Source organism: Trichoplusia ni, chromosome 19 (assembly GCF_003590095.1).
Source record: "Trichoplusia ni isolate ovarian cell line Hi5 chromosome 19, tn1, whole genome shotgun sequence".
Lineage (NCBI taxonomy): Eukaryota > Metazoa > Arthropoda > Insecta > Lepidoptera > Noctuidae > Trichoplusia > Trichoplusia ni.
This window is the reverse complement of record NC_039496.1, coordinates 8354607-8369942: the sequence shown is the minus strand read 5'-3', so window position 1 is coordinate 8369942 and position 15336 is coordinate 8354607. Positions and strand designations below refer to the sequence as shown.

At 40.5% G+C, this 15336-nt stretch overlaps 2 protein-coding genes across 2 annotated transcripts; one reads left to right on the top strand and one right to left on the bottom strand.

Annotated features, from left to right (window-relative positions):
- The first annotated feature begins 1685 nt into the window (after positions 1 to 1685).
- LOC113503595 (cytochrome P450 6B6-like) lies at positions 1686 to 3876 on the top strand. Its single transcript, XM_026885645.1, has 2 exons — positions 1686 to 3108; positions 3268 to 3876. The coding sequence occupies exons 1-2, from the start codon at positions 1743 to 1745 to the stop codon at positions 3474 to 3476; spliced, it is 1575 nt and encodes a 524-aa protein (XP_026741446.1). The 5' UTR covers positions 1686 to 1742; the 3' UTR covers positions 3477 to 3876.
- Positions 3877 to 6624: 2748 nt separating this feature from the next.
- On the bottom strand, positions 6625 to 9374 carry LOC113503596 (cytochrome P450 6B5-like). The gene is made up of 2 exons (XM_026885646.1): positions 7682 to 9374; positions 6625 to 7599 (listed from the first exon to the last, which is right to left on the bottom strand). Exons 1-2 carry the CDS (start codon positions 9042 to 9044, stop codon positions 7421 to 7423), a joined length of 1542 nt encoding a protein of 513 aa, XP_026741447.1. The 5' UTR covers positions 9045 to 9374; the 3' UTR covers positions 6625 to 7420.
- Between the last annotated feature and the right edge of the window lie 5962 nt (positions 9375 to 15336).

Genomic DNA, 15336 nt, shown 5'->3' with positions numbered 1-15336 from the left:
GCTCAATAGTTCGGGCGCGAAAACGAGCCCGAGATTATAATATTGGAGTGGTTAGTGAAAAAAAAACAAAATGTTTTATGTGTAAGTAGCAATTGCAAGATATTTTTAGAGCCTCGAGAGAGTCTATTAAGATGGTATTATTTTGGAATCACGTTTTTCAAGAACATTGCAACATTTACTGGAACATGCATCTATAGGTGTTAATCACCGGCCGCGGCACCGCGATACACTCTCCAATCACACCTCAACACAAAAAGATCAAGACTGATTACACTTTACATTGATTGATTATATCGAGTTTCATTAGTCATTGCAAGTCATACACAACACTTTTGTTTTTTACCATACTGATTTATGTGATGGATATAAATGATTATTGAGGGATAATTATAAACAAATGAGTGATTAGATATATTTTATACTTAATGTAGACAGAGATCGAGGGCAGGGCTGGAGGACTGGTCGCTGGGCGCGGACATTCATGATGGAGGGAGATGTTGCATCTCCACGATGCTAGTTACGGTAATAACTGAAGTATGTTTTTAATAGTCCAATAGGTCACCGATTTATTGTACACATATACAAATTTTTATTTATTGTTTATGTTGTATTTTATTATTTATCGTCCCCCCAGTTACACTCTAACAGTGTTCGTTCTGTATATTTCCCAGCATACAGATCATACCTGATCGGCTGAGACAAAAATCCGGTATGATCAACATTTGTATAATAGGTAATCATTCCTATTGCTGCCTCGGAGAAAATTGTTCAATTCCATGCTTTACTTATACGTTGTACAGGCGAAAACACTATCTGTGAATAACCGGTTCTCAAACCGACTAAGTCATAGGAAGCTGGAAACCATAATCAAGGCCTAAGTATGAGAATAATGCTTCATTTAAATAGTTTTGTAGACGTGTGTTGTTTTTGTCACCGGCACTTTGGATGCGCGAAGTTTTGATCGAGCGCCAATAGAGGCGCTCGCTCGGACTGGCGCCAACTCCGAGCTCTCGTAAATTAAAACTCGCCTCTAACACGAATAACACTCAACTCTTATAGACCCTCCGACGAGAACATCACACTTTAAAACTCTAAGAAGTTTTAACTTTATTTTATTACACACCTAGAAGCCATATACTATAAGGCTTGCGAATATGAAAGAAACAGCGCATTTTATGTGGGATGGTGAACGCTTTATAATTTATTTATTCTTAATAGAGATAGACTACAACTACAATTTCACCAGTTTCCGTTGACTGGTGTTTTATTGTTATTTCTCTCTTAATTTTTTTCATGTAATGTCACGAGGGGCTTGTGGCACCGCGTCACTATGTGATCTATTAATAGTCTTAGCTCGTCACTGTTGGCTACAGAATTTAGTAATTTTCCGTAATTTTTCACGCGTATCGGTTATATTTCCAAACGTTATCAATTCATACCATCTCATCAATTGTGTTAGTAAGCAATTATCCGATTAGTCACTAACGAACTCATTTGTTGACATTTGCTTTTATCGTGATAGATTTTAGGTCGAAATTTCGATAACTACTTAGTATTCTTATTGTTTTCCTTTTCGGCCGCTATTATGAAACTGTGTAAGCAGTATAAATGTTTTTCTCGGATTTAGTGTCGTAACAGTAGGTGGTAGGCGAGTGACAAACATTATCGGCCGGATCCGGTGCAGTATTTAATCAATGACCGACTTCCACTAGTCTCATTAAGTCGTGAATAGTGAAAGCAACATGATTGTCTTAGCGATATTAGTGATTTTGGTAGCGGCACTCTACAAGTATGGTACCAGAAACCATAACTATTGGAAAGTTCGGGGCGTCAAACATGAGCAGCCCTTACCTATTTTTGGAACAGACGCGAGACGATATTTACTGCAACGAAGTATTGCACAAATGTCGGCAGAGACCTATTGGAAATATCCCAACGAGCGTTTTGTGGGCTACTACCGCGGAAGCATACCGGAATTAGTCATCCGCGATCCAGATCTTGTAAAACAAATTATCACAACTGACTTCTCGTACTTTTACTCCCGAGGGTTGTCTCCCGCGCACAAGGTCATCGAGCCTCTCCTGCGCAACCTGTTCTTTGCGGACGGCGACTTGTGGCGGCTGCTGCGGCAGCGCATGACGCCGGCGTTCACGAGCGGCAAGCTGAAGGCGATGTTCCCGCTGATCGTGGAGCGCGCCGAGCGGCTGCAGACGCGCGCGCTGGCCGCCGCCGCCGCCGGCCGCCCGCTGGACGCGCGCGACCTCATGGCGCGCTACACCACCGACTTCATCGGCGCCTGCGGCTTCGGCCTAGACGCGGACTCGCTTAACGACGAGGACTCCGAATTTAGAAAACTCGGCAAGAAAATTTTTGATATCACATTAAAACGCACTATCGTTGTGTTCTTTAAGACCATTTTTCCTGACGTGTTTAAGAATATGAAATTCCTTGGACAAGACTTGGAAGACGACATAGTTGCACTGGTCAAGCAAATTCAAAAGCAAAGGAATTTTAAACCCTCGGGCCGTAATGATTTTATTGACTTTTTAATGGAATGGCAACAAAGAGGTAAAATAGTAGTTGAATCTTTAGAGCAGACGAACCCGGATGGAAGCCCAAAGCCTGTGGAGTTGGAAATGGACGATGTGCTAGTGGCAGCTCAGGCGTTTATCTTCTTCGCAGCCGGCTTCGAGACGTCCTCGTCAGCGACCAGCTTTACCTTGCATCAGCTTGCGTACCACCCGGAGGTGCAGAAAAAGGCGCAGGATGACATTGATCGTGTTCTTAAGAAACACAATAATCGACTGAGCTATGAAGCAATCAAAGAGATGACCTACCTAGACTGGGTCTTGCAGGAGGGGATGCGGATATTCCCGTCGTCTGGAATGCTACTGCGGCAGTGCGTGCGCCCCTACACGATCCCAGGGACTGACATTACCATTGACAAGGGCGTCAAGATTAACATACCCCTTGTGGCGCTGCATAACGACCCCCAATACTTCGACAACCCTAAAGAGTTTCGACCGGAGAGGTTTTCGCCTGAGGAGGTCGGCAAGAGGCATAAGTTCGTGTACCTTCCTTTTGGCGATGGTCCTCGCTCATGTATTGGTGAGTATTGCTGTTTATTTACGTTGTCATTGAAAATAATCAATTTACTTCTATCTCATTTGTATCGTACAAGGCCGTTGGTTCATTGAATTTATAATGTAATGACTGTGTTTGTAATTCTTGGAGTTGTGTTTAAAAAAGTTTTTTTTGTTTGATCAGGTGGTCGCCTAGGACAGATGCAGTCGCTGGCAGGTCTGGCGGCAGTGCTGGCCAAGTTCACGCTGTCTCCGGCAGAGAACACTTTGCGCGAGCTGGTGTCGGACCCCAAGTCTAGCATCGTGCAGAACATCATCGGCGGCATTCCGCTCATGTTCCACCCGCGAGCCGGCGTCGGCGCTGCCGATATCGATTCTTGCCGTTCGCTTTAGACCGCCTCTATGGAGTCTTAATCTCCGACCGTAGGCAGCTTTAAGGATTCGCCAGTTTTAATGGCTCACTGACATACGCGCTGAATTAAGTATGTAAATATTTAAAAAGTTAATTCAGGTGACATATTGGACAACTTGTCCAAGATCACGATGGAGTTCGGCCAGTCTCCCAGTCAGTAAAGCGCAGGTCACCAGATTTGCAAGTTTATGAAATGCATTAGGATAGTGCAATTTCATGTTTTACTATAATTTAGTTTTATTTTAACTTAGCTGTGATATTACTATATTAGGTTTACTGATCCACTGACTTTATTGCAATGCTTGTTTATATGTTTAAGCAGTTCATATTTATAATTATTAATACAATAATGTAAGTCAATAAAATTGATTTATTTAGAAATATTTGGTTTAAATGCTGTCCTTACGGTATAGTCTGTTGTGATGCCTACTCGTGGTACGTATCCTGCAGTCCCCGGTATCGGCCGGCGGCGCGGCGGCCTGGCGGCGGCCCGAAGCAAACAGGTATCCAGCAAATGGGTAACAATTGCTATTCAGCAACTTTATTGCACTCCCTCAGCTATAAGTTTCAAATATACGGGAGGATTAATTCAGAAAACTTAGAGAGAAAGCTGCGAAGTGCAGTTTATATAATTGGGCAATAAATGGAGTAGCGGCCAATCCCGCGAACTCGTTCGGCAGTGGGCCGCGGTGCTAGTGCGCGCGAGCGCGAAACCTGACGGCTTCTGGCGGCAGCTCTTAGAATAGTACTTGGTTGCCTTAAACAATAACAATCAATTGCACTATATTGGGCTCTGGTGTTTCGTAAAACTCTTGCAGAGCTTCTCAAACCCTGTAAGTGTCGAGTGTGTGCCCTGTCAGCGGCGGTCAGTGTGACCCCGCGCTCGCTCAGCTCCGAGCGCGGCCGCTCTCACTTTACTCCACTATTATTTCACCAAACAGCCAAGTCACATAAATTTCATCAGTTTACAAACATCTCGATCGCAGCAGCAGCTCTCCGATCTAGTTTATGCGGATCTACATTGTGTCTTAATGCTGACATCTTTGTATTATATTATTATTAGGATTTTTAAGTAAGTTAACCAGTAAGATTGAAGTAAGTGATTTTGTGTCAGAGTGATCCTATCGGTAGAACCGCGATAGTGTGCCGAAAGCACCGCTCGGACTGATATCTGTCATCTGCTTATTAATAAAATTAATTACATTATTGATAAAATAATGGATTATACTAATGCGTGTTTACCGAAATATAATAATGATATCGAGATAGTGCGGCCTCGAGATACGTTTTGAAATAGATCATCTGTATATACATATGTGTGTGTGTCCTGTGTTCACATTCGCTGAATATGTGTGCTGACATAATTATGTGAGATCTCATATCTAATGTGAACTGTTGTAATTAGCTTATCGTTCGACAGCTATCGTACACTAACATACGCAGTAGATAAAAACTGTTATGGTTTATCCTAAGGAACATATAAGTATGTGTGGGCTTATATGCTGTTGTTGCTGTTATTTTAATTTCTTTTAAGTTATTTTATTTCTTAATTATTTTGATTGTATGTGACAGTTTTATAATTTTTAATGATCCACATACGCTTAGTATGTTTATTTTATAGAAATGTTTGGTTTTATTTCTAATACGATTATGCGTATGTTTCTTTACACATTGACATGTATAGTTATATTATTAATAAAATTGAATAACAAATGTATGTATTTAATGAGGGGACGGTGCAGTAAGTCAGCGTTTGAGGTATTAGTTCTTTTGTCATTTTTAATACCGGCAGCAGCTGCGTCATGGTCCCTTAGTCGTCATTGCCTGCGGTGGCGTTTTGGGTCGGGTCACCTCCTTCCCTCTAATATGGCGAGGGAGGTGATGGCTGACCCTTGCGTCATGCTCGTGAACGGGTGCTGCTTGTGGTGACTGGTCGTACTGCTGTCTTGGTTGGTAGTTCATTAAGTAGATATAGCAAATAAGTCATACCCCACCCTCTGTAAACACTGTCTTATTTTGCGTTTCCTAATAATCCATTTAGGTGTAAATATATTTTTGTAAAAAAAAGCGACAGCGACAGGAAAATATAAATATTTTTCAACACAAGTTCGTACGTTATTTTAGTTACATTGTCTTTATAACATCCATGATCACTGATTGATAAAAAACGATTAGTTTGATTCAATGAGTTACTCATTTGAGTATTTGTGAATTTATATCAATAATTGTAGGTTATAATCAGTCCAGACATCTAAGTACACATGTTACGTGTGACGAGATAAGCGTTGTGTGGCATCTTTCTAGAATATCTTGAGAACTTTGTCATAGTGCAGCAGTGATACCACGTTATACTCTCTAAGTATGAAAACCAGTTAAAGGACAAACCAGTAGTTCATAGATCACTACGGTTACGTCTGTAACATATTTCAAATACCGATTTAAAATTCAAGATTTGTTTTATATTGCGCCGATACGACTCGGCGACCTCTCCAGACTGGTGAAAAACTTAGAAAAAAAAATTGTGTTCTTACCTATAGAAAGTCAAACATTGTGTTAGCACCCATTAGTAAATTGTGTGAGTATAAAGGTAAATAATACAAAGGTTTATAAAAATTACATTTTTAAAGGGTACACGAAACTTACGAATAGTGGTGGGCTCGCTGACCGGGCACATTCCACTAAATAAACACCTTTTCACCATCAATGTTACAGATAGTCCACTATGTAGAGGCTGTCTTCAACATGAAGAATCAGCGGCACACGTGCTCCTGGAGTGCACGGGGGTCGCGGAATGCCGGAAACGTGCGGAAAAAGGAGCCCATCACCAGTAACCAGTAAGGGTACACGAAATGCCGGTCTTTCAAGTGTGATCTAACAAGTCTGCATTATGAACAGCAGAATACGTGGGACTTGAGGCTACTCTAGTCCCGAATGTGATCAGTTAATTTAGAATACCCAGTTACCTCTATTTTAACTCTGAGAACAGAGTCACTAAAGGTAACACAGTCATTGTTTGTGTGTTTTAATTTAATTGTACTTAATACTAGATGCAGAATTAAAAACATATTATTTACAAGTTTTACGACTCACGGCACTGAAGTGCAAATAGGCGAAAAGAGAGGAAATTAGTTTTATGGCAAATATTTTATTTGTTGCAAATTTAATTTGTTACCTACTCCACAAATGTATGACCGTAACAGTGTTCGCTTAGCCGCTATCTTTATTTTATGAATATATTGTTATAGCGGGATCAGAAATACATTCTCTGTTTCTGTTTTTGGTTTTAGGAAACAAAACGTCTGTCCCGATTTAAGCTCAACCTCAAAAACTATTCAAACATTAGAAATTGTTACTCCAAAATAAAACTTACGTGAAGTATCAGCAATCCAGTCACAGCCTATTGTTTACTTGAATAAGGGACAAATTACCTGTTTATATTAATGTCAAATTCGTCGCTATGGTAACAATATTATTCCTCGGTAATGCCATATTACGATTGAGGATTAAATACATTTTTATCACTATTATAATTATGTATAGATTGTAAAGTATATAACGATGTTGAACCATCATCTTTGTTTATTATTAGTATCACCATTAGTGTCCCACTGCTGGGGACGAGTCTCACGTCCTCTTTCCTATTTATTCTGTAGCTAATAGAGTAGAATTTAGTTTTTGGTTATCTGAAATAAATTAAATATATTAATTTTTTAATTAGTACGGTTTGCGAAGCCAATTATACTAACTAAATTAAAAATGAATCAACACACGGTTCCAAATAATTTCAGTTAATTAAATGTGTACCAACACTACTAGCATATTATGTACACGAATATAATCATTATTCAACAAATTTCAAGTAGTTACATCTAGGATGATGTAAGATTTTTTTTTCTGCTATTTTCGCCATGAAGGTTTTAAGGGGTCAGTGAGTGGCATTCCTCTGAGAGAACACGAGAGGCATCCCTCCTCGCACGCTCTGCACGATGCTGGACTTCGGGTCTAGCAGCGGGTAGCGGCGCGTGGCGGACGCCGGCGTCACCGAGCAGCGCGCCAGCACCGCCGCCAGCCCCGCCAGCGACTGCATCAGCCCCAAGCGCGCACCTGCCGGGAACACACACACCGTTACTATGTATAAGAGGCGAGGCTACTGACACTATTGGAAATAATTAAAATGATGACTTACCAATACACGCGCGAGGTCCGTCGCCAAAAGGTAGGTACACGAACTTATTATATTTGTTGAGCTGGTCGGGGAGGAACCGCTCTGGTCGGAACACGTCCGGCTCCTCAAAGTATTGCGGATCGTTGTGCAGCGCTTGTAACGGGATTAAAATACCTACGCCCTCGTCAATAGTGATACCCACTTCTGGGATTGTGTAGGTTCGCGCGCATTCCCGCATCAAGAAGCCGAGCGGGGGAAATATCCTCATCGCCTCTTTGAAAGCACATTCTAAATATGTCATCTCCTTGATGGCGTCGAAGCTGAGTTGATTGTTATGTTTCGCCAGAACCGCATCTATCTCCTGCTGTACTTTTTTCTGTATCTCCGGGTGGAAGGCGAGCTGGTGCAATGTGAAACTGGTCGCGGAAGAAGAAGTCTCGAAACCGGCCGCGAAGAACACGAATACTTGTGCAGCTATTAACTCGTCAGATAACTCCATTGTTGCCAGCTCCGGGGTGCCGTCGGGTTTTAGTTTTTCTATAGACTCAACTACCATTTGTCCCTTCTTCTTGCATTCAAGCATCAAATCGATGAAGTCATTCCGGCCGGAAGGCTCATAATTTCTTTGTTTTAGAATTGCCGCGACTAAGTCGAGCATCGGTTGCTCTGTCAGTGACGTATATTTAAGATGCTTAAAAGTTTCTGGAAACATTTCTTTTAACATAGCAACAATAGCATCCTTGACTCTGATATGGAATATGGAGCGTCCGAGTTTTCTAAATTCGGAGTCCTCATCGTTAAGCGAGTCTGCGTCTAGGCCGAAGCCGCAGGCGCCGATGAAGTCGGTGGTGTAGCGCGCCATGAGGTCGCGCGCGTCCAGCGGGCGGCCGGCGGCGGCGGCGGCCAGCGCGCGCGTCTGCAGCCGCTCGGCGCGCTCCACGATCAGCGGGAACATCGCCTTCAGCTTGCCGCTCGTGAACGCCGGCGTCATGCGCTGCCGCAGCAGCCGCCACAAGTCGCCGTCCGCAAAGAACAGGTTGCGCAGGAGAGGCTCAATTACAGTCTTGTGTGTGTTCAGTCCTCGAGGGTAAAAGTATTGAAAATCAGTTAACAGTACCCTTTTGACAATGTCGGGATCTCTAATAATTAGCTCTGGTCGCGTGGATCGGAAAAATCCAACAACTTTTTCGTTTGGATGCTTCAGGTATGCTTCCACTGCCATTTGCGTCATACTTTTCTTCATAAAATATTGCTGTCTATTTGTCCCCAAGTATGGTAATGGTGGGTCATGTTTGATTCCTCTGTCCTGCCAGTACCGGAAGGTCCGGGTGCCGTACAGGTAGAGCGCCAGCAGCGCGCTCAGCGCGAGCACGACAGTGAGCATGGCGAGTTGCACGCGCGCGCGCCGGCTCACACTGACTGCCGCTCTCGGCGAGAGACGGGAGGTAAACAAATCTCTTTATCTATCTGTTTGACTCGTCTTTATCGTAGTTATTTAACATTTGTTTATAAAACGTGTTTAACAGACTCTAGCTTCGTTGTTTATGCATGGAAGCGGTTTATTAACTATGTTCGGATTCGCCTGCAATACGTTGCGAAAGTCTTGCGAAAGTAGGTGTTATTCTATTATGGACACTCAATCAAGAAACAGATCGTCAAATTTTTTACGTTTTCAAGTCATTCCTATTGGTCCGCCATGACGTAACCGAAGACTTTCTGAAATAGTTACTCCGAACCGCTAAAAGGCTCTATAAAAAAAGGTATTAAAATAATAATTTTGAGTAGGATTAAGCACTTTATTTTTTTAAACTCAAAACCTCCTTTTACAGGAACTGTAACAACCAGATTTAATCCAAACTAGTTATTTTCCATAATATATATATTTATTTCGTGTGGCCTATTATTTTTTCTGAATGTGTATAGCGGAAGGACAATACTTGGGAGAAGGTTAAGCGCCCCTGGCTGACATTTCTTTCGCCTCGTTACTGGGTTACTGATAGCCATTGTGTTCGTTATCGCAGGACCGTGACCGCATCATTCTTTATTCATACATATTATATACCTCGGTATTTCATTTCACTCGGTGCACTATTGTTTCATTCGTTGACCTTCAGTCTAATTCATTTAAAAACGTGCCATATTTTTATTAAAACTGCATTTTTTTAGTATATTTAAATAACTGAATGAAATATTTATATAACGAGTGGAGTGTATTTATTGAAAGGCGTCATCTATGGTAGGTCGGCTGAATATAGGTCTCCCCAATTGCACGTCATCGAGATCTACCCTCGGCTGCTCGCATGCATTAATTTCGTAAATAAATGGTGTAAAAAGGATATGAAAACAGAACAAGCGATGACTCTGTAGCGAACTCATTAAATTAGTTAGATTTCTTTAATAGAATCAATGTTATCTTCTTCAGACACAATTCCAGTTTGCGGCTGCAGTCGGTATCGTGTTTAGTAGCGCCTCGCGTCGCTTCGTCATCACTTATTAGGATCAAGGGAATGCTTGACTAGTAACAGGCCTAACCGGAGTCCTTAATGATGAGCTGACGAGTCGATCTCAAACCAGAAATGACCGACTGTGATATGTAACGGCAGGCCCAATAACCAAACACTCTGGTCAGTTCAGATTCTATGAATGGAGATGACATTTAAACTTTGGAAGTACACACTTGTCATGAGTTGAAAATAAACATGAGGTTCGATAGCTATACTTTTTTAGGTCAGTATTTACACACTACCTCCATTTAAAATTTCCGATTTAATTTTTTTTTGGTCGACTGCTCGGATAGCCTAGTGGTTGTGGTCACTGTACACGTCGTGTCACGGGTTCAACCTCTGCGTACGACAAGCATTTGTGTGATCCACAAAGCCTTAACTGAATGAATGTCAATATCCGCCTGTCTAAACTATATGCCTGGTCACTAAGCAATACGCGGGGATTTACTAAGTGTTATCTGATTGAATCAAGTGATAAGGTTAGTTGTTCAAGTGAATTATCAGCATATTCCTAATTTTATATAATGTAATCTCTTCAGTATAATTTGCCAATCTTACTTAAATAATCGATTTGTGTGTGAATACTCTTAAAGTAATGTTAATGCGGTTGTGAAAGGGAGATGCCGCGTTGTGTATATAAATAATATATGGATACGAATAATACTATATGGATGTATCAAACAAGTATTTGAACATTTCTTAAAGATGAGGAAAGCGACTAAACTTAAATTATTACACTTAGTGCACGACATGGCGACACCAGAATTAACTCCTCTCAATAGATAACCCGCTATCTAGAGCTAAATTAATAGGATTGCCATAAAGAGAGTTATGTGTTTGTGAAGACAAATTATCTCACGGCTGACTGTAATCAAACCATATACTAACATAGCTACGTTATCATTAATAAGTCTAATTAACTATTTAATATTCTATTGCTGCTACAGTTCAAATGCGCTAGCACTTAATGTGTAATATTCAGTACTTAACAGAACATTATAATTGTTAACCAAATAGAAATTTCAATAAGAATTAGTTGTAATAAATAATGGTAGATATAAACAGGTTGATGTTCCTAGAATATAACTTTAATTTAATATTGTAATAGTTATAAGATAAATATATAAGAATAATAAATGCAACTACACTCATTGTAATTTATTGTGTTTTTATACACAATAAAAAAATGTACATTAAAGAGCGCCATTATCGCCGTTTAGCGATTTTTTATGTAATTTTCTATTTTTTAAATAAATAAATAAATAATAATAATAATAATAATTTATATGTTTTTTAATTTAAATAAAGATAATAATAATAATTTCTCGTGAAAGCGGAAAAAGAAAAACAAATGAAATATTTGGATTTAGCTCACGAGGTTGTCGACTTGTGGGAGGTGGACTCGGCAATCATTGTCCCGATAGTCGTGAGTGTACATGGCTTGATAGCCAAGAGCCTCGACCAACACCTTATGAGGCTCTCGTTGGGCGTCTGGGTCAAGGGTTTGATTCAGAGAGCGGTACTTCTGGACACGGCGCGCATCGTGAGGAGGTTCCTCTCTCTGGAGCCCTGACCACCGGCAGCTTGGGCCCTGTTCCCGTTGCCGGTTGGACACTATTTTTTATATTTTTAAATGTATGTTGTTTTTTTATATATATTTAAAAATGTAATTTATATGTATTTAAATGAAATAAAGGAAATAATAATTTATTTACATTACCATGTGTAGAGAGGCAGGTGTCATAGTTTTCTGGAAAATCCAACTAACTGGTCCACATAACTTATCAAAATATAATAGCCTAATTGTTCATACACACATTCTTGCAATAGTTTTGAATCTACTTTGGATTCTTCATGTCCATTCTCCCATAGAGCGGAGGTGAATGATCCCTAGTAGATACCCCATCACATATTAGATTAAAATTCTCAACAAGGCCTCTACATGTTGGACCTGTGTCCCCGTGCAAGCCTTTAAAAAGGACCGGGTCTCTTCACATGAAGTGGTCTCGTGTCTATAAAGAGATACAAATAATAATAATAATAATTTGGAGAGATTGTTGCTAGGTGCCTGGAAGCAGCTATTTCTAACCTAGCTTATTGTAAATACATCTGTCAGGACAGGTTTATTTTTATTTTAATTATACAGGAATAGGATCCTGAGTTTGATTTAAAATGGTATTTTTTAGAATAAGCTATTAATTCACAATCATTGACTTAATATTGGATTATTATATTTCTCACAAATTGGTCTGAAAGCAACGACTTTACCTATTTATTGTCCTTTTATCGCGAGAGCATGTCAACAATACCCAAGCCTTACACTCAGATACAAGTAAGTATGTACAGTGTACACCTAAATCGGCTTTTCGTACAGTTAAAGTCGATGCTCTAGATTACGCAGCAAATATAAATGTATTATGTAAGTGAAAAATAGGTAATTATCATGGAATCGCGCATGTTAAGTAGGTAAATCTCATGAAAACTAAATTAAACAGCATAGATAATATATATTTTCATCTATACTTTTTGTAATTTTTTAAACGTATTGTTATAATGTAAATTGTGCTCGCGCAAGTACAGCTCATAACTCTTTGGGAACGACTTTAAGTTCTATTTACACAATTTATTTAGACCTATCCCTCGATCCTGCTCTTGGAGCTCCCCCTGACTCACTTAAATTTAAAAATTATCATTTGATTCCACGCGGCCATTGTTCACGAAAAATAACAGAGCAAAGATATGCGGCGGAAGACAAATGCGAAGTGGCTTTGTTTGTGGCGAAATATCATAAAAATGTAAGACGATAAAGTGGCGTGATTTATACGCGCTGGAGCCGAGAGCGCGCCGCGCGCCGCCGCCAGCCCGCCGGCAGCCGGCCTCCTGCGTTACACGCACTGTAGTCGTGTACTGCCTTTATAACATTTCAAACCATCCTTACACTGTACTGTAAAATCATTAGTGGCGTCATTTAATCTCCATCTACTTCTCTCGTTCTTAGCCAAGGATCATAAATTATATATCAGTGACAGCTGAAGAGTTCAGCAATATTTTGCCTACATCATTCTTGTCTATTAAAACAAGCCTTTTTATTTACTATTTTTGTAATCTGTATGTTATCAAAAGAAAACATTATATACTATATAAATTAAAGTGTATTCTAAACCTCGGCACCGCTTTCGAACTGGAATTGACTAGGGTTGACTGATGCTGTCGGCTGTCGCAGATGTAACCAGGAGCACACCGGTCACGTCAGTGTCGATACAACAAACGTAGGTAGTAGTTGGCAACACCCGCCCTTACGTATAATAATAACTTCGTAAAACAGGGATAAAACAATTTCCCCCCGGCGAAATTCATTTCGCGGACATTTTATTATGTGCCGAGATTGGATTAAGTTTTTGATGAAATTAAAGCGGGTGTGCGATGCAATTTTGCGAACTACGATCGCAAATGTATTATCATAATAAATATATTATTTTACGCAATCCCATAGACTATAGAGTCTCCTCTGTCCCTGTTCTCACTAGTTAGTCAAAATTCAGAAGAATTAATTGCTTCTTATCGAGTACAAATACTTGTACCAAGATGCGCTCTGGACTTAACCACCATTTGGATCAGACCCTGCTATGACAGGTGGTCGTTTGTAGGGAGAGGGGAGCCAATTCTTATGCATGGAATATCCACGTAATTTGCGAACTCATTGCGTGGATCAAGGTGAGATTTAAAAAGTCGACCGAGAAAATAAGAAAAATGCCTGTTGGAGGCTCCGGCGGCGGCGCGCGCCTTTATAATGCAAATTACGCTGATTGTTCCCATCGCATCGGATTCCACTAATTTACGAGGGCTCCGCAGGAACTTCAATTTCCAAAGCCGTTCTTGTGCGGCGCAAGGAGCGGCAGCCGCGAGCCGACCGAGCCCACCTCCCAGAGAAACTAGAGTTACTATAGCCAGGGAATACTACTATGTACTATAAGTACTTTTACTTTATTACTTTTTTTGCTTATTCACGTTAGCTAGGGCACGCTGTCACTCTTTTGGCAAAACAAATAGTTGTTGACACATGAATTAAAGAAATTTTAGATTCTATGGCAAACATTAACGACCGCTGAACGCGTCACGTCGCGTCTGCTGGCAGCAGGTGTCTCGCGACACTACCCCGCGTCGCTTTAGCAGCATTATGTGATGGCGCATACACCAAGGATCCTTCAACCCCGCTCTATAAAAGAACAGACATGAAGAATCCAGAGTAGATTAAATAAATAAAACTATTGCATTCTACGAGTGTAAAAATAGTTAATCTATTGCCCTGCCAGATGCTATGTGGGACAGTTCCTAAGAGTTGCCGAAAAACTATGGCACATGCCTGTCTAGAGAATTATTATTATTGATATGATAATGATGAACACTTGTTTCATGATTGCATTCTTGTGTTTATTTCTGTAAAGATAATTAAACATGGAGGACAAAACAATGCAACACGATATAAGATTATTGTGTCAACGAAGGTTCCGTTATCAACGATCGTAATCACTTGTCATACGTCGGCTTGTGCACAAATTAATAAAGATGTGGAATTGATATCATAAGAACTTTACATAAAACACGAACAAAGTGAATATTCTTGACCGGCGAACAGCGAATAAGTTAAACGTTACAAAGACTACCATAAGATGAAACAGGACCAAGTGACCGAACAAGTTTGTGTATAATTTAGTATAATAATGAATTTACTCGCAGCGATCTCCAGATCCCTCTAACTTTAAAGCGGCTCAAAACTTAAGTGTGGAGCACAGCCGCTACTGGCTCTGGTTGTTCCGCTATTTCACTTTCATTTATTACTGCTTTCTTTTTAATCCTAAAAAGAGAAAATAATTAGTAATAACTCGGGTGTAGTAGGCCAACACTTCCATAGAAAAGAACTAACTAGTTTAAAGTGTTTAATCACTCCAGGTACCTACTTTATAGGCATGTAGGAAAGCATCTGTTCCACAGCTATTCGTTTACCTCTGCTCGTCGATGGCCGGTACGCAGCCGACACGCGACTAATTAGTCCGCTAAGCTGTTAATGCGTACGAATGACGCGGCGACGCGCGCGACATCTGTTATGCGATTAAATGCACCGCGCACACCGACTTGTCGCAAGATTATCGAATCTACCGGTCACCAAATATT

What these genes read in the sequence shown, in the direction of transcription:
- LOC113503595 (XM_026885645.1), top strand. Translation starts at nt 1,743, where the DNA reads ATGATTGTCTTAGCGATATTAGTGATTTTGGTAGCGGCACTCTACAAG. An exon ending in TGGTCCTCGCTCATGTATTG is followed by an intron (nt 3,109 to 3,267) that starts GTGAGTATTGCT and finishes TTGTTTGATCAG; the next exon opens with GTGGTCGCCTAGGACAGATG.
- LOC113503596 (XM_026885646.1), bottom strand. Translation starts at nt 9,044, where the DNA reads ATGCTCACTGTCGTGCTCGCGCTGAGCGCGCTGCTGGCGCTCTACCTG. An exon ending in CGGACCTCGCGCGTGTATTG is followed by an intron (nt 7,600 to 7,681) that starts GTAAGTCATCAT and finishes TGTTCCCGGCAG; the next exon opens with GTGCGCGCTTGGGGCTGATG.